The sequence below is a fragment of the Drosophila santomea genome, chromosome X (assembly GCF_016746245.2).
Source record: "Drosophila santomea strain STO CAGO 1482 chromosome X, Prin_Dsan_1.1, whole genome shotgun sequence".
Lineage (NCBI taxonomy): Eukaryota > Metazoa > Arthropoda > Insecta > Diptera > Drosophilidae > Drosophila > Drosophila santomea.
The window spans coordinates 13,017,582-13,044,154 of NC_053021.2; the positions used below are offsets into that span (position 1 = coordinate 13,017,582).

Genomic DNA, 26,573 nt, shown 5'->3' on the forward strand with positions numbered 1-26,573 from the left:
ATTTAAATATCATACATTGAATGTGAAAATATAACTATTTAAATATCATACATTGAATGTGAAAATATAACTATTTAAATAGCATACATCGAATGTGAAAATATAACTATTTAAATATCATACATTGAATGTGAAAATATAACTATTTAAATATCATACATTGAATGTGAAAATATAACTATTTGAATATCATACATTGAATGTGAAAATATAACTATTTGAATATCATAACTATAACTATTTAAATACCATACATACTCTATAAATTAACGTCTTGAACTGAAGCCAAAACGAAACTCAAACTGGAGCATTATTATTTATGATTGCCATACAGTTCGGTATCCAAATGGAGTGCCCAATTTAATGTTGTAATTTCCTTTCGCCCATTTTGGGAGTCCTCCTTTCAGCGAGTTGACAACCGGGATCGGATTCAAAATCGAATAAAAGTGCAGTTTGCAGAATGCATTCCGCAGGCAAAGAAAGAATGTCAATAACTAATGTCAATCAGGTGGCCCCCCTGTATTTTTTGTACCCTTTCTTTCCTTTTTTTGTGCCATATTTCCTTCGCTGCCAATCGAACTTTGCTCTAGGAATTATGCTTATATAAGGAGGCAAGTTCCACAAATCAGCAGCAGCAAATACGTGCAACGACGATTCAGTCACGTACCAGGATCGGAAAAAAGGAGAGGAAATGGAAAATCAGGGAGGAGGACTAAGATAAAGTCGAACTGGAGCTGCCGAGGAATATTTCCATTTCTAAGCAGGCCACAGCACTGCAAAAATAGCAGACGGATACAGTTGGCAAGGGTGCACTGCAAAAAAAATATAAGTACAAGCAAACATTAACAAACACACAAGCAGTTTTCTTGTGTCTCTGAAAATAATATTGAATTTTCTTGTGTCTCTGAAAATAATATCGAATTTTCTTGTGTCTCTGAAATAATATCGAATTTTTTGGGGTCTGTGAAAATAATATCGAATTTTCTTGTGTCTCCGAAAATAATATCGAATTTTTTGGGGTCTGTGAAAATAATATGGAATTTTCTAGACTCTCTGAAAATAATATTGAATTTTATCATAATATTACGTCTTATTGAATATTTTTATATATTTATTATATTTTAATTGCCCCAACGAATGAAGTGCCATTACTGTGTATTTAGAATCCCAATTCAATTTTTTAGAAAATAAAAACCCACTCTAAAATGCCCAACGCGTTTCTCGCAGTGCACCCATCCACTTGTTTTACATGGACACAGCAATATATAAATATACAATATCTACATATCGGCTTGTGGGCGTAGCATGTCAACTCTGATGGACTCCTGCGGGGGGGCGTGGCAAGTGGATTACGTACCGGGTGGAAAGTGGAGCAGTTGGGGCTTTTTTCGGGTGGTTTTTCTGGGTGGATGGCCACGCTTTGGCGGCCATGCCACACGTCCCCCATCCTTCAGTCAACTTCGACCTATCTTTGGCCATACATATCGATATGTACGAGCATATCTGCCACACAGACAGCCAGTTTGTGGGCCTCTTGCCATTGTGGCCTTCTATCGGAGCTGCCATCTTTCAAATCGGGCGCCCAAAGAAACTATGGAATGTATCTACGCTTATGGAAAGCACTGTCTAACGATTTTGTATCTGCAGTTGTATCTCAAATATCCATTTCATAAAATTACAATGGCTTCTAGTTCTAACTTACTAGCAGTGGGTATTAATCATCACATATTCGCAGTTACTCTTTATGCGAATATATATTTATATTTATCTCAGAGCAAGGATACTTGACCTTTCAGTTGCGTGACTATCTGTATTCGGGCTCTGAATGTGTCTTTGCATTATCATTTTCAAGGGCAGCCAGCAAGTAGATGCCCAAAGTGGCAGATGGCTGTGTTGCGTAACCTTTCGTGGCATCCAATAAATGTGTAGCCTCTACATCGCCGCTCACCTTTGACCCCCCAGCTCCGCGAGGAGTAATAACTTTATGCGAGGGTAACACGGAGGTCGCCGACAACAGGGCTAACCGAAATCGGGCCCAAACAAGCATAAAACTTGCCAAACGCCAATGGGTGTAAGTTGCTGTGTGTGTGTGTGTATAGCTGTGTGTGTGCGTGGTTGTACCTGTGTGAGTGCCAAGCCCTCGGATTCAGATTCAGATTCAGATTCGGATTCCCAGCCAGACGGAAGACGGAGGACGGAGGACAGAGGACAGCCAACGATGGAGCTGCTCGGTGCGTCGTGTTTCCTTCGCTATATCAGCGCAGTCATCATCGATATAAACTCTCGACTGGCTGGGCACGCTGACAAACTGACAGAAACGGCCATGGTTAGACAAGCACTGCGCGAAAATGTGCTCAGTAAAATAAATAAAATGATTCTGCAATTTAAAACACATGGCACTTAGCTATCTTAGCTAAGCCAAACAATGTGGCAGCTTTAAACACAAACTTGAAATGCAAATGCAAAATGTAATATTATATATTATATGCTGACTCACCGCAGTTTCTCGCAGTGTGCCTGCGCCTTTCCCAGGCTCCCATCTCTTCGATCCCAGCTCCCAGTTCCCAGTTCCCAGTTGCCAGTACCTCGGGATTTCCTCGGAGCTGCGCTGAGCCGGGCTGAGCTCATTCATCCATTCATTCATGCCGGCTCTCAGTTCGCTATAGTTCAGTTCAGTTCAGTTCAGTTCAGCTCTTCTCAGTTCGGTTTTGGTTTGGTTTCGGATGCGTTTGTCGCTCAGGGGGGGCGTTTGGGGGAGATGGGGGCGTGGCATTTGAGGAACGCAGCCACATAGCCGCAGACAGACGACAAGGAGGTTGGTTAGATGGTTGGTTGGCAGGGTCCAAAGTTTGCGGGTCCCGCCATGCGTATACGTAATCTGGCATTAGATTACTGATCCATGTCAAATCTTTGGCTAAAGTCCGTCTCTCCGTCCTTCTGTCCGTCCGCCTGTCCGTCCGTTTGTCCGTTTGTCCGTTTGTCCGTCCCGCTGGCCATTCACTTCGCTGGGCCTCCGTTCGCGTTGTTTTGATTGATACAAAGGACCGGCAAACGGACAACGACACTGTGCGAAAAAAGGGATGGTAATAAAAAAAAAAGCAAATTATTATCAAATTATAAGGAACGTAAATAAAAAATATGATTAATTTAGATATTATATATAAAACAATATAAGTAATTCAGCTTAGTTTTAAAATCTTATGTTATGCCATTATTATATTACTTTGATTATCAATTATCAATGATTATATATGATAATCAAATTAAAAGAAACGTAAATAAAGGAAAGTGTACAGAATTTGAAATATTCATATTACAATATAAAACAATATATAGAATTCATTTTAATTATAAAATCATATATTATTTTTCTATGATAATAATAAATATTTTTCTAAGAACTAAACTTTATTTGTACTGTGGCTTACCTTCCGGACTGCCGGCCAGGCTGCTTTGGTGTCGACAACCTCCTGCTCCTGCTCCTTCCCCAAAATCCCCTCCCCCCCCCCCTCTCTCCTCCCTTAAGACCCCCCCTTGAAGACCCCCGCCCCTGCTTCCTCCTGCCATACGCGCCGCTGATTTTATGCGCATCGTTTCCACATCACAAAACAGGCGGCGAAATCGCTTCCCAATCCCCTTTTTCCAGGGGCGGGGAGGCTTCACCTGCCACGGGGGAAGGGGAGGGGAGGGGGCGGGGCTAAAAAGGTGAATTACTTATAATATTAAACAGTGGCCAAAACGGACACAAGGCGGCGAGTTAAGCAGGTGAATTATTGGCTTGAGTTTGAAGAAAATTTCAGTTGATTGAACTTTTCTCTTTTTTTTGCTTTTTTTTTTTTGCAGTGAAGTGGGTGCCAGGCGGAATCCAATCTCGCACTTCACTTACCCGGCAAGCTAAAAAAAAATAAAAAAAAAAAATAAAGTGAGGAAAACAAAAAATGGCTAAGGCCACTGACCATTGTAATCAGCGCGAGATTATAACCAGATTGCGATGCAGCCAGGAATAAATTCTCATCTGCGGTTCTCATCTGATTAGGTGGTTATAAGCCTCACTGGCTCTAAGCAATTAATTCGATTAGTCCTTCGGCCGAGGATCTCTTTTCGCCCTCCGACCGAGCAGCGTATTATCCTGGCAAAGTGAATGGGGTCCTTTACTCGTATTGCTTAAACGGATAGTTTACAGGCTGGCTAACAGCATGTCTGAATGTGGCTAAAACCGCATAATAAATTGTGTAATATAGATTAAGAAGCTTATACTCCATTGCTTGAACCAAAAACCTATGTAATATACTGATTTTACAAGCTCGTTTTATTTAATGTCACTCAACTATTCACATCAAGCCTTCCATCTATGATATTCCGCAGCGAGCATTGTCTTAACCCATGACCCCGATGAACAAAAGTGAAAACCCAAACAAATACGACCCCCCTTTTAACCCTCCCTCCCCCCATTCAGCTGCCTTTCGTTTTCCCTTTCGCTCTTTTCGAGTCCTGCACTTCATTAATAATGCACAGTTTACCTTAAGAGGATTTTCAACGCCTCCTCTGCTAATAATAAGGACACAAAGGCATACAAGCACACACACGCACACACTCTTACGCGCGCCACGCCCCCCACCACAGCCACCGCCCCTTTCTCTGGCCATTTCACCCACGCCTTTTGGGAGGCTGAATACGAAAATATGTGGGAACTCTGGTTCTTAGAGATCTTTTTGGGCCAAACTAAGGAAGAAGCTTCTTCTGCTGTGAGCTTAAAGTACACTGAGAACTATTTCCAGTCTAAAGCAGCAGCTCATATGAAGTATAACAACTGAGCAGATGGCATACCTAGCGTAACTCTCTTATCATAAATAAGGCTCGTATTAAACTATTATTAAAAAGCATTAGGTAGCCACACACATTTTCTCCTTGTGTAGAGACTTTTGGCCCAGCACGCCCTAATTTCAGCTTATTATTAACCAGCTCGCTTGGGTTTCCCCTGGACTTCTTTTTTCGGGGGGATGGTCGCCGGGTAGAGGGGGAGGGGGGGTGCGGGGTAGGCGGCGCGGTGTGTGTGGGGGCGTGGTCACAGTTAACGGCAACAACATCTGTGAAGATGCCAGCATAATTATAATAATCATTTCATAATCATATTTTATTTGTAGTTTGCTTTTTTTTTCGAGCCACCCCCTGCCTTAAATACCTCATACCTCATACCCCTCCCTCCCCCCTTCCCCTGGCAACCGCCCGCCGCCTCCGATCGCCTGCTGAGTGCCACGCCCACTTCTGTGTAGACGCCTTTCCCTTGGAGAATTCACAACCCCGCAGCTTTGCGCTTATAACCATTTTTTCGAAACAGTTGCCAAAAAAGTAAAGCAAACGCACCAAAGGGGAAGCTGTACACGGCCCAAAAAATATGGGTGCATTTATATTCGAATTTCATTGCAAAGAAAAGAGTTTGCCTAATTAATGCAGCTCTAACATGTTATAAATATAAATACATACATAGTTTCTAAAATAAAGGCCATAATAATTAATGAAAGTATAAGTACGGCAGTCTCAGATACTTAAGTGAGATGATATGATATTATATGATATTATATATGATATGATATATTATATGATATGATATGATATGATATGATACTTGCTATCTACTATTTTTCAGATAGATATCTACTATTTCTTGCAGATAACAACTATATAACTTAATATTAACTAAAGTAAATCAGATTCAAAGCTGTAAACAGAGTTTTAAAGTAAAGAGTTTTAGAAGTAAAGATAACCCGCTTTCGCGCCGTGTAGAGCCCAGTGGCGTAGGGCTGCCAGCCTCCAGGGGGGCGAGGATGTGGATGTGGATGTGGATGTGGATGTGGATGAGGGCGAGGGTTCAAGGGTTCGAGGGTGCGGGGGTTGCGGGACTAGCAGACACAACAGCGACAGATGTGTTTCTCATTCGATTTTTAATATGCGGCCAATCTAACTGTAATTGGTTTGTTATTGTCTCCCCCGGCAAGGACGACCGAGTGCGAGAGGGACGGCGCGAGTCGACTCCCTGGTGAATCAAAGGACTCTCGAGGGTTCGCTATAACCTTCCCCAGCCCCCCACCCCCCTCTCCTTCACCCCTCTTAACATCCTTAGTTCTTTTTTTTCGGGCGGGTTCCCTGCTGCGGTAAATATCTATCGTTTATTGTTATTGCTCTTGTTCGCTCTATTGTTTTCATTGTTCTGTACTCCCCACACCACCCCGCCCCCCTTGTGTTTGGTTAAATTTATGAAAAATGTTGTTCACACTTTCCTTGCCAGGCGAACAACAGGAGACATCGAAAGGGCGAAAGGGGGAAAAAATGGTAACAGTACCAAAGGCCACCTGCTGAGGGGGTGGTGCGCACGAACAGGTGGCGTTGGGCGGTGACCTTTTGTTGGTGTACCAAATGGGTTACACGCTCGCACATGTGCCACACACTCGCACACACACTCACACTCACACTAGCATCCCCCCTCCCCCCAAAGATTAGTACGCAAATGCTTGTTACCAATTTAGCCCAATCCCTAAGCCAGTCTGAAAAACGCAAATCCCACAACCAATAATCCAGACCCAAAAGCCAGCAAAAGTTGCTGAGAACGAGCGCTACATGACAAAAACTAACATACAAAAAAGTGTGCATCGAAGTTGGCACTTCGGGTGGGATACTCTACAATGGCCAACCAGATTTTAAGAGGATCAACATGGGCTATAAGGCAGGCAAAGGAAAGCAGGAACCTGTAAAAGCGCCAGATAATAAGGATGCTGGCTATTAGAAGCTCATAGAAAAATGCTTCTCAATGGGAAATATAAACAAATTGATTTGATTAGAAACTGCAACTTACAAACTGCAGCTTAGCATTTGAACTTGGAATTTAAAATTAGAATTTAAGCTTAGAAACTGCAACTTAGAATTGGAACTTAGAATTTGAACTAAGAATTTAAACTTAGAATTTGAATTTATAAACTGCAGCTTAGAATTGGAACTTAGAATTTGAACTAAGAATTTAAACTTAGAATTTGAATTTAGAAACTGCAGCTTAGAATTGGAACTTAGAATTTGAACTAAGAATTTAAACTTAGAATTTGAACCTAGAATTTGAACTTGGAATTTGAACTTAGAAACTGCAGCTTAGAATTGGAACTTAGAATTTGAACTTAAAATTTGAGCTTTGTTCTGCAGTGATCTCCCATTAAGATTAAGACTCCATCCCCCGTTTGTAATTAACCAAAAGGCCTTTCTAATTTGCAAGCCAAGTGGCCTCCACACGCCGGAATAAATCCAAATGAACTTTGCCCTGCTCACCTCTGGTCAAACTGCTTCCGCCAGTTGGCAATCCCTTTTCCATTCCGGCGCCCAAATGCCCCCAACTTCTTCTGACCGCAATGACATTCGCATCCAGCTTGACGAATGCCCCCCAAATGGGCTCAAAGTGTTGCCAAAACTTGCCAAAACCTGGCCCATTCACATCCGTCAAGGTGCACTGGAAAATAGATTTTCCTGCTGGCTGAGATGATTCTGGTTTTGGTTGATTGAAACTGGGCCTCAAGTGGAAGTAATCTAGTTACTGCTGTTATAATCGATTTTTTGATTGTTCCTTAACCACTAGGAATAATTTCCCGTTTACGAACAAGCACCTTGCTTACTTTTGCATACCTTGTTAACTGTTTCCGGCTGTTTTAAGTGTCTTTTTGGTACTTCGTACTTCGTGGCTGGTGGCTGGTGGCTGTTGGCTGGCGGAAGGGGTGGCATTTTTGTGGGTGTGCGCTTTACACGCACATAATCCTCAACCGGGGACGCATCTGAATCTGAATCCGCATCCTCATCCTCATTCGCATCCTCATCCTCATCCTCATTCGCATCCTCATCCTCATTCGCATCCGCATCCCAATCTCATATCAGATTTGTCGCAATCGCTATCGCCGACGCCCGGCGTCGTGGTCTAAACGATTGATGGCACTCGTCGACATCGTCTGCCCTGTCAAAAATCCTCATCCTCATCCACATCCTCATCCTCATCCACATCGTCATCCATTTCCACATCGACGGAGCAAACCCCCTTCGCAGTGGGAATTTGGGAAGTGTGCTCGGGGTTTTCTGGTGAGGAAATGATAAATTGCGCATTTGGGAGTTTTAAAGGTCAATTTAGGGGTTAGTCTCACACTCTCCGCACCGATTTCGAAACAAACTGACTGACAGATGAACGGATAGGCGATGTGTGCTTGCCAGATGTGGCTTACTTGGCTTTTTATCAGAAAACCAGAAGGGCATTAGATAGCCTACTCTAACTCTGTTTCAAATGATCGATAATGATCTGAGTCTAAACGCAAATTCTGCAGGATGGCACAAATGTTTGGATCCCTAGAACTTCTGTATTCCCAGATTGGCATGATATTTGATTTAAAATTTGTTAAAACTAGCCAGTTCTGTCTATAAACTAGCTAGTTGAGCAGCGCTCGTCAGGCAGGCGAAAGGACTTCAGGACTTCAGGACTTCCGCCGCCCATAAACAGCGACACTTCAAAGTTAACTCGCCCAATAAAAAGTCCATGTACGAGTGCGACTTACGGCAAGTAAGAGGGTTGCACTCCAGCGGGGTGGCCCTCCAGATTCGTAGTCCTATTCCCGCTCGGATTCAGATACAGATTCAGATGCGGATTCAGTTGCGGATTCAGATGCGGGGCCTGATTCAGATGCTCGGGGTCTCTGCACTTCGACGGGGGGTAACTGGCCCGTAAACCGAATTTGCTTATGGGATTTGTCTAGTGCGCCTGTTGACTTGCCAGTTGGCGTTTATATTAATGGCTCAGGCTGGGCTCGTTTCGGTCCTCAACTCGTTTATGTTTTTTTCCCAGTTTGTTGGGATTGTTAGGGATCGCTGCGAACTGACGCGTGCCCGCTTTTTCGGGTTTGAGTTAGGGTTTCCATTTAGGGTTTCCATTTAGGGTGGTTTTCTTTTTTTTCTTTTTCCTATATTTCCCCCGTGCAACTTATAAGGTGCCTAAGTGGCAGGTAAATCATAACTGTAACGATGATGACAGACAGTTTGTCCAACGAAAATTTGCTGCAAGGGTTGTCCACTTCCCATGACCGATGATATGGTTCCAAAAGCTTATAGACAACTACTATATATGGTTTTTGTTTATTTTCAAGTTAATGTTTGTTTTTGAGCGCTTTTAGCTTTTATCTTTTTTTTAAAACATAAGAAATACAGTTTAGCAGGAATTTTAAGCTGCAACTCTATTTTAGAAATTTCGTTTCTTATTATTTATTAATTTCAAGCCATTTAAATATTATTAGGTGCGCATTTCCACAGACATTGAATGCATAATTGTTATAATTTATTTGACGGCTAAATTATAATGGTTTTCATGCACTTTCAATTGTTTGATCCCAGCATTCTTTAGTTCCCAGCCACGCCCCCTGACAGCGCAACCGCCCACTCGCGTCAAATCCCCTTAATTTGTTTATCAATCTGGAATTGGCTTGCAAATGACATCTGCGGACTGCCTCCAAAACCCCTTTCCCCTGCACACTTCCCTTGCATCCGGTTCCCAAGCAAGTGCCACGCCCACAGCCAAATCCCAGTCGCAATCCGCCCCCAAAACCGTGACATTGAACGGAAACATCGACGTCGCTTCAAAAAGGAAACCAGCACTGCGCAAAAAGTTTACCTCATTCATGTCTCAAAACAAGGTGTGTAATTATAGATCCACCTGGATAAACTCTGCAAAATTTTAACCTATATCCTGTACTATATCGAAGTTGCTATATCTTAGATATACTATATAATGCAGTGCACAATGATAGTCACTCCCTTAGAAACTGTGATCCTTTGAATGCTTTTATTACTGCAAATTGCTTAAAGTTTTTACAGCGTTCTTCCTGCGATGCTAGAATGCTCTTTAAAATTTCTGTGTACATGGGTAGTGATGGGTATTTTCTTGCAGTGCAACCTTAGCGTCTGGTTTTTTGGCTCCGGTCGTGGTGAGGCACGTGTAAAAGTTTGCAGCGCCGGTCACGTGACCGCACGTGCCCCGCCAGTCGACCGCCCACCCAAAGAGCAGAGTCGACACCCCCGATAAGGAGTAAGGACGTCAGGAACGCGGAGACTGGGCAGCCGTGATAAGCGCAACCTGACAACTCGGCGCGTGTTCCTGAGGAGATGTCACCGACCAGGTTCACCAGCTCTTGGTTTCTGCAGTTCTGGATTTCAGGCATTCTGGATATCTGGCATTCTGGAGTTCTGGAGTTCCGCTCTGGGCGAGGGCCGTCTATCTGGGCACACGGATCTGATCTGGGATGAAAGGAACTGGTCCAGCCTTCCATCATTGATGGTTTTGTTAGCGTAAATATCTTAATTCACCGCTTCGCCGCCCCCGACACGCGTGAATCGTGTGCATTTGACATGAGAACCGCTTCCCGTTTTCCCTTCCCCACATTTTCCTTTAAAGCGGAAAAGTGCGACGAAAAAAAATATATTTCCCGCAATTCATTCTCACACACAACGGCACTTAACGAGCTTACAATGAATGCATAATCCTGTTTTGGGCACAGGACTCCATACATTCGAATATCCTTTTTCGTGGACAGCAACGTGGGAAGTTTGGGATCACTTTTGAAATGTGTGCTAATCATTTTAGTTGCTATTTGAAATGTTCTAAATTAAATTAGTAGTAAGTAGTAAGTAAGTAGTAGTAAGTAAGTAGTGTTTTATAGTCTTTAAATGCAGAAACCAATAGATGCTAGAAATTGTCTTTTGATATTCGTTTCTCAATACTTTTGCAACATTATATGAAAGGCTAAGGAATAACAACAATAATTATTTTTGTATTAACTACCAATCACTTGACTTTGCATTCCCTTGCCAATCTGTAATTATATCCGTTAAACTCGGTTTGTGGCAAACACTTTGGCGGGAATTCGTTTTGTCCATTATTGTGTTGCAACTAATATTCAAGGAAACCTTGACCTGCCCGCCCCCAGAAAGGCAAACAAAAGTGCTAAATCGAAAAAAAAAAAAAAAAAAAAAGGGAAAAATATACTGCCACCCCAGTTGCATGCATACAAGTATTCAACCAAAGCAGTCACACACATGTGCCCACCGCAATCACAATGCCATTTCCAATCTCATACCCAATTCCATACTATACAGCCAACACCCCTCGCAGTTCGGCAGTTAAGTTTCAAATTACAAACCCAATTGATGCTAGTTAAAAAATCTGTGCAGGTTTTGCGTTACCATTCGGGCTCATCCTCAACTTCATCCCCGATGAGCCCGGTTTGTTGTGATGTTTCTGATGTTTGCGATGCACTCGTGACAAGTCCGATTAGGTGAGCTGTACACCGCGGATACCACCCGATCCAATGCGATCCCATCCACCCATCCACCCTTCCACCCTTCCACCCTTGGGAGTCGATCTCGAGGCATCTATTGTTGTGGAAAGTGTCAACATAGCCATCTATTTTATGCATAATTTGGCGTGCCAAAATGCGCGACTCATCAAAATGGTGTCATATGTTTTTAATCGGGGAAAACAAGGACCAGCAGGCAAACAATGAAACATAAAAGATACGGGGAATGTTTTCCCGCTTCCTCTGTCGCCTGCGGTTTTCCATTCCAAAAGTTGCAGCCGGTTTCTTATTTTTACTTGTCGTTGCTATATTATAAAATATTCATTGAGCATTGCAAACGTTCATAAAAAGTAATATGCAACCGAAAATATATTATTACCGAGCTAAAATGTTCTTGGGAAAATAAGATAAATATATATATTTTTTAAATCTTTCCTAATCTGCATGCAATGCTATGCTAAAATAAATAATTTATTACATATGAAATAAAACATTATTTATATGTTTAGATGCACCAAATGCAAGTGTCAGTTGCAAACAGAAAACCCAAGTTGGGTTTGTGAACTCGCTAGGTGTTCCTAACTTAACGAAACGCGCACTAAAATCGGTTTGTGTCTTGGCGAGACCTAAATTTCGTTGAATCTTTAACGAAACTTATAACGTTTTAGTCGAGTTTCAACCCCAGTCGCATTACGAAACTTTTTACTTTTTTACTTTTGTTTGATTCAATCATATCATATCATAACCTCGCTAAGATTTTAACCAAATTTCCAGTGGATTTGAATAGATCCCAATCAATTTGGATTTAAAGTTTGCAATTCTAATTTTTTGCACATTTTGATGCTCATAACTTGCGATAGTTTTTCTTCTTCGATAAACATACAAATTTTAATTTTGTCAAAAGTCTTCAACTAACACTTAATGGCTTTATTAATATTGAGAACTAAGAGATGAACCATCCTATTTCTTGCGTTCGTAGCGGAATTTGTAGACGGGCGCACTGTCCTTGGTTCCGGCCGTAATTTTCTTCGGCTTCAGAAGACGTGGCTGCTTGAGCGCGTTCTTCAGCTGAATCTTCTGCTGGACGATGCCGAGTTCCCTTTCACGATGCTCGCGCTTCTTCAGCTCGTTGATGCGCATCTGTTTGGTGGTGTTTACAGGTGGTTGCTACAAAAAAATTAAGCAAAATCGAATCATTAATCCCGTATAAAAAGATGACCGAAGTTCACTTACCGATTTCTCCTCCTCTTGCTGGAGAAGCTCGCCCAGGACCCACTCCTCGCGTCCCTCGTCATCGAAGGTGATCCGCTTATTCCCGGCTCCCCCAGTGTCGTCCACGTCCACCAGCGTGGCCCTCAGGCGGTCGATCTTCTTGCGCTCCATGGTGCGCTTCATGACCACGTACTTGAGGTCCTGCGTCTGCATGAGAGCCAGCTGCTCGGGCGTGTGCTCGTCCTTCTTGTCCTGCTCGTGGTGCTCATCGTTGGACAGCTTGGAGTTGATCATGTGGTGGTAGAACTCATCGGGATTCTTGTTCTGCGCCCGGCGGTACAATAACTTCAGGGTCTTCTGCTTTTTCTGTGTGTCGATGGCTCGCTTCTTGTAGTCCTTCTTCTTCTCCAGGAATCCCAGGTGCTGGCGTGCCTCCGGCTGGTGGCGCTCCCGGTGCACCTTCTGGTTGCTCTTCGACGCCTTCTTCCACGAGGACATCTTGAATTTATACTAATCCTCGAGAGCAATGAAATGTTTTGTTTTGAGAAACGTGCGCTTGTGAATTAGAGATGGGCAATTGATCGATAAGCGGTGCGCATTCAAACAGTGACTCAAAACATCGAAAACACTGAACATCGGAGATCTCATTGCGCGAAGTTCAAGCAACTTCTCTCAAGCAACAATGCAAAATTCACCCAAATTGTGGCAATTAAAAATTTAGCGTATATAATTTTTGTGTGCATATTAAAGTGGGAATTTGATAGACGATTTCCGTGACTTGCGGTGATAGAGACCTTTAGCAAAGTAACTGAACCGCGACTATCGACAAGTCGCCCATCTCTAAACCGCACACGTGCATTTTGAACGGGCAGCAATTTCATTTCCATTATTTACTTCGGAAAACCGGAGTTTTTAAGTGAAAAGTGAACGCAGAACAGCCGCAGGATGGTGAAGAAGAAAATAGACAACCGGATACGCGTGATGATCGAGAACGGGGTCAAGCTGGGCCACCGAACCATGTTCATTGTCATCGGGGACAAGGCGCGCGACCAGGTGCCCATTCTCTACGACATCCTGACCAAGTCGACGGTCAAGGCGCGACCCACGGTCCTCTGGTGCTACAAGAACAAGGACGAGGCCATCTCAAAGTACGTATACAACGGCTGGATCTTTACAGAAAGTCAGCTAACTAGTTACCTTTTCACAGTCATGGCAAGAAGCGAGCAAAGAAGATCGCCGTGGGCAAAGTGGATGTCAATGAGGCGGACCTGTTCGATTCCTTTCGAGTGGCCACCACCATTCACGGCAGATACTACTCCGAGACGCACGCGGTCCTTGGGCGAACCTACGGCGTGTGTGTGCTGCAGGACTTCGAGGCCCTAACCCCCAATCTTCTGGCGCGAACTGTGGAAACAGTGGAAGGTGGCGGTTTGATCATTCTGCTGCTGAAGACGCTGCAGTCGCTGAAGCAGCTATACACCATGAGCATGGATGTGCACAAGCGATTCCGCACCGAGGCCCATCAGACGGTGACATGTCGCTTCAACGAGCGACTGATTCTCTCCTTGGCGGACTGCAAGCGCTGTCTGGTGGTCAACGATGACCTCACCGTACTGCCACTTAGCTCCAAGACCATCAACGTGGAGCCAGTCAATGTAAGCTGGTGCTTGTAGATCTTGTAAATCAGCTAATATCACTTGATTCCATACTTTTAGCCCGCAGGCGCCGGTCGATCCCCCAATGAGGCCAGCCTTAAGGAGCTAAAGGAGAGCCTCCTCACGGTTCAGCCTGCTGGAGCTTTGGTTAATCTCTGCAAGACCTACGATCAGGCCAATGCCGTAGCCCAGTTCATTGAGGCGCTGGTCGACAAGCAACTGAAGCCGCCCATGTCCTTGACAGCGGCTCGTGGTCGTGGCAAATCGGCCGCCCTGGGTCTGTCGATAGCCGCCGCCGTGGCCTTTGGCTATGTGAACGTCTACGTGACCTCGCCGCATCCGGAGAACTTAATCACGCTCTTTGAGTTTGTGCTCAAGGGTTTCGATGCCTTGGAGTACCAGGAGCATGCCGACTACACTATTATACGCTCCACCAACGCCGACTACAAGAAGGCGATTATAAGGATAAATATCACGAGGAGCAGCAGGCAGACCATTCAGTACATAGCTCCCAGCGATACCCATCTCCTAAATGCCGCCGATCTTCTGCTGATCGATGAGGCGGCTGCCATTCCCTTGCCGCTGGTGAAGAAGATGATCGGTCCGTATCTGGTATTCATGGCCAGTACGATAAATGGATACGAGGGCACTGGCAGATCACTGAGCTTGAAGCTTATTTCCCAGCTGCAAAAGGACAACAATGCGAGGCCGCCACTGAAACTGGAGGAATCGATTCGGTACCAGGAGAACGACGACATAGAAAAGTGGCTGATCAACCTGCTGTGTCTGGATGCCAGTACGGTGCCCAGTATTAGCTCGGGATGTCCCACGCCGGATGCTTGTGAGCTGTACTACGTGGACAGGGACGCCCTCTTTTCGTATCACAAGGCTGCCGAGGCATTTCTGCATCGCCTGGTCTCCATTTATGTATCCTCGCACTACAAGAACACCCCCAACGATCTGCAGATGATGAGCGATGCGCCGGCCCACCATCTCTTCTGTCTCCTGGGTCCGGTGCAGCGTATGGACGCCTTGCCAGAGATATTGGTGGTGATCCAAGTGGCACTGGAGGGTCAGATCTCAGCCCAAAGCATAAGCGATTCCCTGGGCAGGGGCAAGAAGGCGGCGGGCGATCTAATTCCCTGGAACATAGCCGAGCAGTATGGCGATCGGGATTTCCCCAAGCTGTGTGGCGTTCGCATTGTGAGGGTAGCCACGCATCCCAACTACCAGAGGATGGGCTACGGCAAGCGGGCCATTCAGCTGCTCAAGGACTATTATGCGAGAAAGCACACTAACCTGGAGGACGGTCCAGCAGCCGGCAAGGATGCTGGTAAAGGTGAGTGCTTTCAAACGGTTTGCTATGGTCTCTGTAACTCTTTAAGTTCTGTCTAGGCATCGAGGAGGTGGAGGAGGAGGAGCTGAGTCTGCTGAAGGAACAAATTCGGCCACGCAGTCGTATTCCCACACTCTTGCAGCGCTTGCACGAACGCATCCCGGAACCCGTGGACTATATTGGCACATCCTACGGCCTCACCTCCGATCTGCTGAAGTTCTGGAAGAACGCGGCCTTTGTGCCAGTGTACTTGAGCCAGAAATCAAACGAACTGACCGCCGAGCATAGCTGCATCATGCTGCACACGCCCACTGCCACGCCCTGGCTGGGCCTGTATTACCAGGACTTCCGCAGAAGAGTCCTCAAGTTAATGGGAAAGACGTTCAGGGAGTTCGAGACGAAACTCTGTTTGGCCTTGCTGAAGAACAAGTCCGTGGACACGGAAGCCAGTGCCCTGAAAATCCTCGATAAGCCCATGCTGGATGTGTACTTCTTGCCGCACGATCTGCAGCGCTTGGAAAGCTACGCTCGCCAGCAGTCCGAGTTCCGTCTGATCATCGATCTGCTCGCGGACATTGCCCAGCTGTATTTCCAGGGCAGGATAGATGGTCTGCAGCTCGACCTGGTGCAGCAGGGCATCCTTTTGGCTCTGGGCGTGCAGGGCAAGACTGTGGATGCATTGGGTCTGGAGCTGAATATGCCAGGTAACCAGTTGTTGGCCAAATTCTTCGATGCCATGAAGCGGTGCAATCAGTGCTTCCGTTCGGTGCTGGAGGAGCATATCGAGGGCGGCATGCTGCGGGAGGCGGATCTGTCCAAGGGCGAGCAACTGCAACCGCTGACTCTGTCGCTCGACAAGGAGCTGGATCAAACCGCCCAACAGCTGAGCAAGCAGCAGCGCAAGGAGCTGAAGCGACTGAAGGCCGAGCAGCTGGACGAGTTCCAAATTAAGGGCTCCGAGGAGGATTGGTCCAAGGCGCTGGAAACAAACGGAACAGGCGGTGGCAGCGGGCTGCTCTCCGTCAAGAGGTAGGTGCGCTTAATTTATAATTCAAGTGGCAAATCCAATACAATTATTCGATTTCTTTCTTTTTATTAAAAAAACTTCACTTAGCTATAAAAAAAAACGTATTTCAGCAACTTCAAAAGCCTATTTAATTCCTATTTCCCTCTCTTTCGTTTTAGTGGCGTCAAGCGACTGGATGGACCGATTGAGCAGCCCGGGGATCGCGACCTGGCGGCTCCGCTGTCCAAGAAGAAAAAGAAGAACAATCCGAAACAGAAACGCGGTCAGGGCAAGTCCCTGATCTAGAGTACATTTTTTTTGTTTGGGGGGGAAAAAGAATGTGGATTTTAATGCTATAGAAAAGTACATATTGTTGTAAGGTCCGTTAAAAATAAAGAAACCTAATAACTGAACTATATCTTGATATCGGCTGCTGCCTTGGCTGCGATTGCAGCCGCCCTGCGGCGATCCTTGAGGTCCTGGTAGCTGACACCCGGCTCCTTGTGGCTGTTTCGCTCGAAGCGCTTGACCTTGGCCTTCTTGCGGCTGACAAGCCTTGTCGTGGGCAGCATATTGTTGCGCTGCAGCGTGTGGAAGCGGTCCTTCAGCAGACTGCTCTCTGTCTTCACGTTGCGCAGATTTCCGGCTATTTCCTCGGGCAGATTTAAGTCCAGATCTGGCTCCTCGAACTTGTGCCGCCCCAGGCGTTTCGGCTCAAACTTGGCCTTCTCGGCGCGCTGCTTGCGGCGCTTCTTCAGATCATTCAGGTCCTCCTCCTCATCGTCCAGCTCGTGGCGAATAGATTTGATGCTGCATGGGAAAACAATAGGGATTATTATGGACTTCAAAGACCTTATGTATAAGCATACCGAATCAGATCAGCAGTCTGTTGCTTGAGCTTCCGCTTGAGCTCTGTTTGGCGCGTCAGCTCCTTTTGCTTGAGCTCCTTGCGGCGGGCCTGCTTGCTCTTCTTTTTGTTTTCCACGGGGGCGTTGATTGTGTGATAGGGCTTTTCCTCATCGTCCTCCTTTTTCTCTCCACTCTTCTGGCCATTCTCATCCTGCTCAGCAACCTCCTCCTCGTCCTCAATGCCTTGGCTCATCTCTTGTAGACGACGCCGATCTCTCTCCTCGGGTGTCACCTTGGAGAACATGCTGGTGGTCACGCGCTTCAGATGCTGTTCCTTCTTGATTATGCCCTCCTCACGTTCCACCACTGTATCGATCAGCGCCTGGTGATCCTCGGGTGCGGGATTATAGCTCATGCCCGGATGCGGCAGCTCGAATTTCCTAAAAATAACAAGAAACAATTAATAATTTATGCCCTGGCAGGAGCAAGATCGTCTGCTTACTTGGCTTTGGTGGTTTTGTGGTGCAGACTGGAGTGAGTTTTCACCACCTTCTTGCCAATGTTTCCAGCTGTGTGCAGTGCCAGATCGCGACTAATCCAGCCCTTCTCGTCCTTGAGTCCAGGAATCTCATCGCGGAAGTCCACCTCCTGCCAGATGTCCTTTTCGACGGCGAGCTTCTTGTTCTTCTTGTCCGCCAGCCGCTGCTCCAGTTTGACGTAGTACTGAGCACGATCGCTGTTGGCCTGGCGATGGCGCGGCTTGGTGGGATTGCAGACCTCCAGCTCGATGTTGCGTCCGTTCTTCTTTTGGCGCACATGGTTGCTACAGGGATTTCAAGCTTAATAAGTCTGCCTGCCGGGAAATGGACAGCGAACTTACCGCTTGGCAATGGGATCTTGGACTCTGGATGTGTTCTCCAAAGCCTGGTAGGTGCGCATGGGCTTCTTGGCATTCAGCTTCCGCTTTTGCTTCACACTCAGCACGGTGGGCTTACTCTTCTGGAGGCTGGAGTCCACGACGAATAGATCCTCATCCTGTTTGTCCGCGAAGGTTCTGTAAAAAGCGCAAAACCGAAATTAAGGATTTGGGAATACCACATTGTTTACCAGCTAACTCACCCAACGCGCTCCTCCTGGCGCTGATCTTCGAGGAACTGCTCGACATCCTGGATGTCTGTTTTGCGCCACGCCGATTTGTTTTTCTTCGAGATGCGCTTCTTCTTCGTGGCTGGCTCTACGGCCGTCATTTCTCCGGATTATTTGAAAATTAAAAGAATACAAATAAATGTTGAGCGGCACACGTGCAATCTGCAAAGGCTTTCCAACACGTTTGGCGTCGCTTGCCAACACTGGCTATCTGTTGCCGCCAGCTGCTTAGTGATGGGAAATACCTTGAGTTCTTAGCGAGATAATTAGAGTTGGCACTCTATACATCAGACTTTAAAATAATGAATTCTATTCTTAATATATGTATTCGGTTTTCATAGCTTGAAAAATAACTAAAACCATGTAACGTTTGTTAAGCCATTAATATGGATTAAAACCAAACTTGTTGGCAATGAAACAGCAGAAAACTAGCTAAGAAACGGCACTGGCTATTAACTAGCTAGAAACTGGCTTGCGCATCTCTAGCCTCGCCTTCAGTCGCATTCAAAACACCTGTGTGTGCTGGTGTGTGTGCATTTGTGTGCGTGACCGACTGAGCTTTAGCTGTGCATTGTAATTCATTTGAGACTTATAGCCACCCGCGATCCGAATCAAAGTCAGTAGCATTTGCGACGAGCTGGCGGTCAAAAGGGCAAAAACATAAACGTCACCGAAAACCTCACGCACGTGTGTAAAGTGGAAAAAAGCCGGTAAGTGCGGGCAGCGACGTCGACTGCGGCGAAGGCGTAGACGCAGCTGACGTGTACCAAACAAAAGCGGTAAACAAACTTGTCCGCTTATTTTTATTTGTGTTTGAATACTCTTGCAAAGGGTATGTTCGTTTGTAACGTGGTTTTGTCTAGTTATCTGAACGATCTAATGTGTATATTCTATAGCTGCAATAAGAATACATCTAAAACTATGTACTATATAATCGCAAGGGTATTCAAACATTAGCCTGCTCACGTCTTTCTAATTATTGCTATTTTCTTTTTTCTATTATGTTTTTCACCGATTACGCCGTGTTATCTCTGCGCTGAAATAGTTTAATTCGTTACAAATAGCAGATCGCGATCTCCGGCAGCGACATACACACTTTGGACGCCACCACGATGAGCACCTTCCCCAGCTTCGCGGACATTTCAGCCAAGTTCTCGGAGGCCACGCTGGACGAGATCATCCGGAACGCGGGCGGCACGCGGCACACCTCCTACAAGTTTGGCCCAAGTGGCAAGAAGGGCGACGCCTATCTGAGCCGTGTCTTCCGCATTACCATCTACGGCGTCAAGGAGGCGGAACAGGGCCAGGATGAGGAGCAACTGGAGGTCAGAGTGATCGTGAAGGCCATGCCCGACAATCTGCACCGCCGGCGACTCTTTCGTTCGGTGATCTTCTTCCGCAACGAGATCAACTTCTACAGCAAAGTGTTGCCGGCCATCGAGGCCTTCCAGAAGTCCCGCCAGCCCGCACCAAAGAAGCCCTTCGTGGAGTATCCCCGCTGCCTGGCCAGCCTGTGCGATGGCGTCAACGATTTCATCGCCCTGGAGGATGTGGGTCCCAGGGGCTACAGGGCGCCTGTGCGGTAAGTTGACCTCTACCATATGAAATCAACGTTCTATATATAAACCTACTATCGGTTGACTCATGGCATAGATTTCTTTAATATATATCTTGAATACTATTAATCTTATAGATAATAAATTAAACACTAAATTTAAAGTGTATTTCCACGGTAACCAATCTAACTTCAATTACTAATCATCTCCAACTCGAAACCTCTTTACTTGCAGCCAGGACTACATTTCGCTGGAAGATGCCCTGCTGACGATGCGAACCCTGGGTCGATTCCATGGCGTGGCCCTGGCCTTCAATGCTCTGGATAGCAAGAACTTCGAGAAGGCGGCTGGTTCGCTGGAGGAGACCTATTACGGCGAACACACGAGGGAGTGGTACACGGGCTTCCTCCTGCTGGCGGAGAATGTGGCCAAGGACGCCGTCAAGCAGATCTATCCGGATAGCAAGTACGAGACTGTGGCCACTAACTTCCTGCAGCCGCCGCTGTTCGATGACCTCATCAACCTGGTGTCCACTCGCTCCAAGTTAAGTGTCTTCGGGCACGGCGACTGCTGGACGCCCAACTTCCTGACCAAGTACAACGAGCAGGGGCAATCGCAGGAGATTATCATCATTGATTTCCAGTTGGCCAGGTGCTCGTCCTTGGCCCTGGACCTGAGCTTCTTCATCTACTCCTGCACGAGCCAGGACCTGAGGGAGCAGCACTACGATGAGCTGCTGCGCGCCTACCTGGAGAGCGCCCAGGAACTGATCCAGGATCTGGGTGGGAATGCAGAGGATGTCATCTCCTGGGAATCGCTGCAGGAGGAGCTGAAGAACTTTGCACGCTTTGGCTGCGGCATGGGCATCGAATCGCTGCCAATGACAATGATGGAGGACGAGGAGGTGGCCGATCTGGATGGCATCAAGGAGAACGCCATTCTCACCGACATCTGGAACATCACGCCCTTCAAGGAGCCCGCCAAGCAGCAGCGACTGGCTGATATCTTCAAGCACGCCATCGATCAGGGCTACATTAAGTAAGCTCAATGATATCTACGATCAAATCGAATTCATATAGTATTGGGCATTTCGTAACTGTAACCCATGTATGTACAGAACATAACTCTAGATAATTAAAATCATATTTTAAACACATTGACTAAGCTTCACTTACGAGCCGCTTAGCGGATTGGTTTCAAAACAGATCTTTATGGGCAATAACTGATGAATAAAGTAACATAGATTGAAAGGTATGTACACGGTGCTGGTGCTGGAGCTATAACTAAGTTCGGAGCGTTCGATTTAGAGGCACTGTCCTTCGTGGAGGACGCACCAGTGCGGAATCACTGCATCCGCATGGATTCCGCGGGCCAGCAGTCGCTCCCGGTAGCGGTAGAACCTTCTCTGGGCCAGCAGGGCAGAGGACTTCGGATTGGACCACAGTCGCTCGGCAGCTGCTCCAGCTCGCGGCCAGATTCGTGATTCTGTAGGGGATTGGCGGTGATTAAGTGGGTTATATAAGTGTGTTAACCTGGAATTTACATACCCAATGAGTTCTGATCCACATACTCGCTCCACATGCACACCTCACCGCCGAGAACCTGATCCTTGCTGCGACCAACGGGCATGCCACTGGAGTACACGGTGCGCCAGTTGTAGTACGACGTGCTGCCCCAGAAGCCGTGATCCAGGTACCAGGCATTCTTGGTGGACACAATCAGTCGATAGCCCCGCTGCAAGAGCTCCCGATTGAGGGCATCCTGCGACGCCACCCAGGTCTGGATTATGAACCGCTCCTTGGGCAAGTAGGCCTCGATGTAGCGTGGATTGGTGAGGTGGCTGGACCAGATGATCACCGACTTGGGCTCCTTGATGCCCGGATACATGCGCTCGTTAATCTCGTCCCAGGCATTGAGATTCCGCTGATGGAACTGCGACCACAGCCGCAGGAAGCTCTGCTCGCTGAGATCGTAGCCGCGAGCCCTCATGCCATCCCGAATCTCGTCGGTGTTATTCCAGCAGGGCAGGAACACCTCGTCACCGCCCATGTGTATGGTCTCCTCCGGAGCGCCCACCTCGGCCACGTCCTCCAGAATCTCCTTGAGCACCGCGTACATGTGATCGTTCAGTGGATTCAGCTGGCCGCACGGTGGCTGCACACAGAATCTCCTCCAGGGCGATTGGTTTAGGCATACGGACATGTTGCCCAGTCCGGCGGCAGGACCCCATTGCCAGCCATTGCCCGCATGCGAGGGTCCATCGATCTCGATCAGTATCCGTATGCCGCGCAGTCGCGCGTACTTGACCAGATTCAGTGCGTCCTGGCGCGAGTACGTCTGCGATGAGGAGTACGCTCCGTAGCGCTGCATCTCCGGCACCCTGGTGATCTCCAGCGGAAAACTGTGCGTGTCCACCACATGCCAGTGGAGCACATTCAGCTTACTGGCCGCCATCGCATCCAATGTGCTGCGTATGAACTTGAGGGGCACAAAATTCCGGGCCGTATCCAAAAGCACTCCGCGATGCGGGAAGACCGGACGATCGGTAATGTTCGCCGTGGTGACCATCAGCAGGCCATTGGACAGGCTGCCGGTGACCAGGTTGCTCAGCGTCTCGAAGGCATGACGTGCTCCGTACACCGTTGCCGCCTGGATGTCCACAAAGGTGGCCGTGTCCGTGGTACGCACCACCAGGGCGTAGCTCTCGTCGGTGGGCCAGTCCAGGACGAGGCTCTCGTTGGCCACCGTCGACCTGACCAGGATCTGCTTGCTGCTCTCCAACGTGCAGTTGCGTATGCACTCCTTCAACAAATTCGACACGAACAGCCGGTTCGTCTCCCTGAGGAACTGGGTGGCCGCCTCGCCGGGCGCCACCACATGGAAGCGCACCTTCCACGGATCGAATCGCACCCGCCTGTGCGATATGGTGCACTCCTTGCCCGTGGGCATCGGCCAGATGGCTCCGTACTTGCCGCAGGACAGCCGGCAATCCCGCTGGCTCTCGAAGGTCTCCGGCGCGTACTGCAGTCCGTCCACCATCTCCCCCTCCGCGGTGCAGATGTCCGTCCTGCTGCACATCCATTTCCTGGGAATCCGAAAGGGATTTTATTATGAATAATCAAAAGTCATATATATGTAGATACTAGCAAGCCTACTAATGATTGTAGGAATACAAGTTATATACATACAATATCAGAATATCACAATAGCAATACACTTATCATCATATGTTTAGATTGTACTTAATATTCGCTTGAATAGAACCCAAACTAGAGCTTATCATTTCATGGAGAAATTTAGAGAATGGAATTTTTTGTACTTTAAATGCAGATAAGGGAACCCTTACTTTGTTTTAGATTTGTGCTTTAGCACCCAAAGATAAATTGAGTTATTTATTTAAAAAGGAAAACACACTGTAAAAAATAAATAAACTATTATATCTTTTTTATCTTATTTCTCTTGATCCAATTTTGTAATAATTATTATTACTATTATTTAATTGCAAACTTCTTTTCAATAATATTTGCAGCCGTATAGAAAGTATTTCATTTTCTTTGCTTTGCCTTTTGCACTTGTTCCCTTTACAAAAAAATAAAAAAAAATCACTTGGAACGAATGCAAATTAAAATTTGAATGCATTTGGCACGCTTGCATTTTCACCTGTTTTTCCGTTTGTTTTAATTTCTAGTTTTTAAGACCGATTTCACTTGTTATTTGGATTTCGATTCGGATTTCCTGCTGAGCAGAGACACCAACCATTTGTGATCATTTGGCACAGTTTTTTAAAATTCTCCCTTGTGGAATGGGTTTCTATTAATTAATAAGCAATTTGTAGGTTTCTTAGATAGCAACTAGTGGCTCACCATGTAACATGGGCAATTTCGTAAAAATTTTGAGCACTTTCACAGTTTTTAGCATTTTCTTAGAGAAAATTAGCATATTGCTGATTTGAAAAAAAAAAGAAAAACTTGCACTTGTTGCACTGGTTTCCTTAATTAAGCAAAGACACGAACCTACTGGCGCTGCCGGCGTCAACGTCGCTGTCGCCGTCATCTGCCCGCGTCAGCGCAGCGCCGACCGCGAAGCAAAGCAGCAGGATAAGATCTAAAATATTTTAAATTGCAATTGAAAATTGGATTTTAGATATTTGGTATTTTGTGTTACAGCCGCTGAACCGCATCGTTCCTTTCTAACGCTTCCTCGCCTGCGCCGCCCGCTTTTATAATTTCTGTTCGCTATTTGGTATATCGTTTATGGTGTGTGGTGTGTGTTCTGCGTTGTGTGTGGTGTATGTGGTGTGTGTGGTGTATGGTGCACTTGCTATTGCTGTTTTCAATCTGCCGCCCACCCGCTCCGCTCGCCGAGCACAACAACACTGAAGAGCTGAAATCGAAAAAGCGACGCGGGGAAGTACGAATAAAATAAATCCGGCGAAATTTCACTTGCAGCGCAGCAGCGGCAGCAGCAACAGCAATAACAAGTCGAGCTTATCGTCAATTGAATGAAGAGAGTGCAAAAGAAAGAGAGAGAGAGAGAGCGCGGAGAGAGCGGATTCAAAATGCACAGCGAAAAAAGAGAGGTCCTTACATTAGACTGTTAATGATATATGCCAACTCAATTTATCCTTGACATTTAGCTTACAAATCGTAATAAAATTTATTAATATTTATTTAGCCCTTCAAGATCCTTAGATTGGTTAATGATATATTAAATATTCCTTGCAAGCGGATACTGAAATCAGGATGTTGCCAAAATTGAGCGCAGTTTTAAAGGCTCAAGAACCAAGAAGTGTCGCGCCTTTTCTGCCAGTGTAGGGCTCTGAAATCAGCATATCTCCCACTCTTTGACATCAACCCCACCCCCTGGAGAGTGGCCCACATACGGAAGTTGTGGGGTGAGTGATAAAATGGAAAATACACATAAATACATACATACAAACTACATACAATGTATGTACATACGTATGTATATGCATATGTGCGGTGCAAGAACCGCAACAACAACAAAAATCGGGGGCTTGAAAAGTGCCAGCGTGCAGAACACCAAAAAGTACTGAACTAAATCAACCTAATTATGCACAACTTTTGCATAATTAAGAAAGTCAAGAAAGCAAGTCAGACTGGCCAACAAGTTAATTAAATATATATATGTATATATCTAAAAATATACATATGTATATATAGCTACACATGTGTATGTACATCCCAATTAAACTTGCAACATTTCAAAGTCCAATAATGCAACTTAAAATATTTTACAGATGAGTGTAAAATAGTAAATAAAGCAGCGGTTTATTTTAAAACAAGATAAAGCAGTAAACCGATTTTCGGTTATCACAATTACTCAAATAATTGATATAATTATAGTGAATCATAGATACATTACGTTCATTAAATGAAATTGCAATATCCCTCCAAAGATACGCAACTATAATTGTACTTTTTATTTGTAATCATTTGTTTATGCGGGATGTGTTTTGCATTGGTTTCGTCTTGTATTATCTTCCAGTTGCACGTACAGTCAAGACCGTGACTGTAAGGCAAGAGGAAACATTTATTTCCAACGAAATATGTGCATTCTTTTAGTTACATTTTTTATAAAAACTGTGCTTTTAATTGCCTTAAGAAGTTAATTGCAGCAGTAGCAAATCGATGTATTCCAACTAAACTGATATTATAACAATGTGAGTGAGTAGGTAGCAATTATTTAGTTGCAGTCAAGAATTAACAATTTTGCTATAGCAACTGCCTTGCCCAGTTTTTTTTTTAAAAATACATTTACAACGACATTCTGACATTCTTTTTATTTCCCCAATTTATTAGTGACTGTAAAACATAATTTTAGCCGCGAAACGCGCTGTTGTTCCACCCTCATTATGATTTCGATAAAAGCATTGGAGTTGAAAACAAATGAAAAAGGAGAAATAAAAAACATTATTTGTGTGTGCGACTGGGCATTGTTGATTATTATTTTATTGTATTCGGCATTCGCACATCTAGCTCTTATATGCCCATGCATCTCTCCCCTTCTCTCTCTCTCTCTAGCTCTATCTCTATCTCTGTTTTTTTTTTTTTTATTAATAATATGTATTATTATGTGGTCGCTGGCTTGGATTCCAATTCCAATTCCATTTCCATTTTAATTCCATGGGCGCCTTTTGTGCGCCGCCTTCCAAATGAATTTTGAATTATGCGATAGCGCCGCCTTCGCTCTTTATTCTTCTGCCCATTGTTGTTGCCGGTGAGCATGTGTGCGTTTCTCTGCTTCTGTGTTTAGAATGTAAAATTATAATAATTAAAAAGAGTACGTGCGAGTGCTGTTGCTGTAATCGGGCGATTGAGATGATGGATGTGGCTGTGGCTGAAGCGATAGCGATAGTTGCTAGTAGTTCCCCTCTCAGCGTTCACCACGATCTCAAAACTCACCACGATTTACTAAAATTGCAAAAGTTTC

At 45.6% G+C, this 26,573-nt stretch overlaps 6 protein-coding genes across 7 annotated transcripts in view; 2 read left to right on the forward strand and 4 right to left on the reverse strand.

Annotated features, from left to right (window-relative positions):
• The window catches only part of LOC120455562 (zinc finger CCCH domain-containing protein 13), a 151,530-nt gene extending 143,301 nt beyond the window's left edge, over positions 1–8,229 (reverse strand). The window contains exons 1-3 of one of the 2 annotated variants that reach the window (XM_039641924.1): positions 8,169–8,229; positions 7,663–8,103; positions 2,498–3,064 (exon numbers count right to left, since the gene is read on the reverse strand). The gene's annotated coding sequence lies outside the window, so the exon portion shown is untranslated. Of the gene's footprint in view, positions 1–2,497; positions 3,065–3,428; positions 3,504–7,662; positions 8,104–8,168 lie in introns of those variants that run through there. The other variant, XM_039641923.1, reaches the window with a different exon arrangement.
• Positions 8,230–12,229: 4,000 nt separating this feature from the next.
• LOC120457010 (probable U3 small nucleolar RNA-associated protein 11) lies at positions 12,230–13,148 on the reverse strand. Its single transcript, XM_039644165.2, has 2 exons — positions 12,594–13,148; positions 12,230–12,527 (listed from the first exon to the last, which is right to left on the reverse strand). The coding sequence occupies exons 1-2, from the start codon at positions 13,068–13,070 to the stop codon at positions 12,321–12,323; spliced, it is 684 nt and encodes a 227-aa protein (XP_039500099.1). The 5' UTR covers positions 13,071–13,148; the 3' UTR covers positions 12,230–12,320.
• Positions 13,149–13,394: 246 nt separating this feature from the next.
• LOC120455743 (RNA cytidine acetyltransferase) lies at positions 13,395–16,982 on the forward strand. The gene is made up of 5 exons (XM_039642166.2): positions 13,395–13,720; positions 13,780–14,227; positions 14,288–15,566; positions 15,623–16,592; positions 16,749–16,982. The coding sequence occupies exons 1-5, from the start codon at positions 13,518–13,520 to the stop codon at positions 16,873–16,875; spliced, it is 3,027 nt and encodes a 1,008-aa protein (XP_039498100.1). The 5' UTR covers positions 13,395–13,517; the 3' UTR covers positions 16,876–16,982.
• On the reverse strand, positions 16,891–18,756 carry LOC120455744 (ribosome biogenesis protein NOP53). Its single transcript, XM_039642167.2, has 5 exons — positions 18,538–18,756; positions 18,299–18,472; positions 17,921–18,241; positions 17,439–17,858; positions 16,891–17,379 (listed from the first exon to the last, which is right to left on the reverse strand). Exons 1-5 carry the CDS (start codon positions 18,663–18,665, stop codon positions 16,983–16,985), a joined length of 1,440 nt encoding a protein of 479 aa, XP_039498101.1. The 5' UTR covers positions 18,666–18,756; the 3' UTR covers positions 16,891–16,982.
• Positions 18,757–19,088: 332 nt separating this feature from the next.
• On the forward strand, positions 19,089–21,276 carry LOC120456042. The gene is made up of 3 exons (XM_039642615.2): positions 19,089–19,274; positions 19,610–20,146; positions 20,355–21,276. Exons 2-3 carry the CDS (start codon positions 19,677–19,679, stop codon positions 21,160–21,162), a joined length of 1,278 nt encoding a protein of 425 aa, XP_039498549.1. The 5' UTR covers positions 19,089–19,274; positions 19,610–19,676; the 3' UTR covers positions 21,163–21,276.
• A 34-nt stretch (positions 21,277–21,310) lies between these two features.
• On the reverse strand, positions 21,311–24,505 carry LOC120456041 (chitooligosaccharidolytic beta-N-acetylglucosaminidase). The gene is made up of 4 exons (XM_039642614.2): positions 24,285–24,505; positions 24,134–24,224; positions 21,668–23,205; positions 21,311–21,605 (listed from the first exon to the last, which is right to left on the reverse strand). The coding sequence occupies exons 1-4, from the start codon at positions 24,298–24,300 to the stop codon at positions 21,424–21,426; spliced, it is 1,827 nt and encodes a 608-aa protein (XP_039498548.1). The 5' UTR covers positions 24,301–24,505; the 3' UTR covers positions 21,311–21,423.
• Between the last annotated feature and the right edge of the window lie 2,068 nt (positions 24,506–26,573).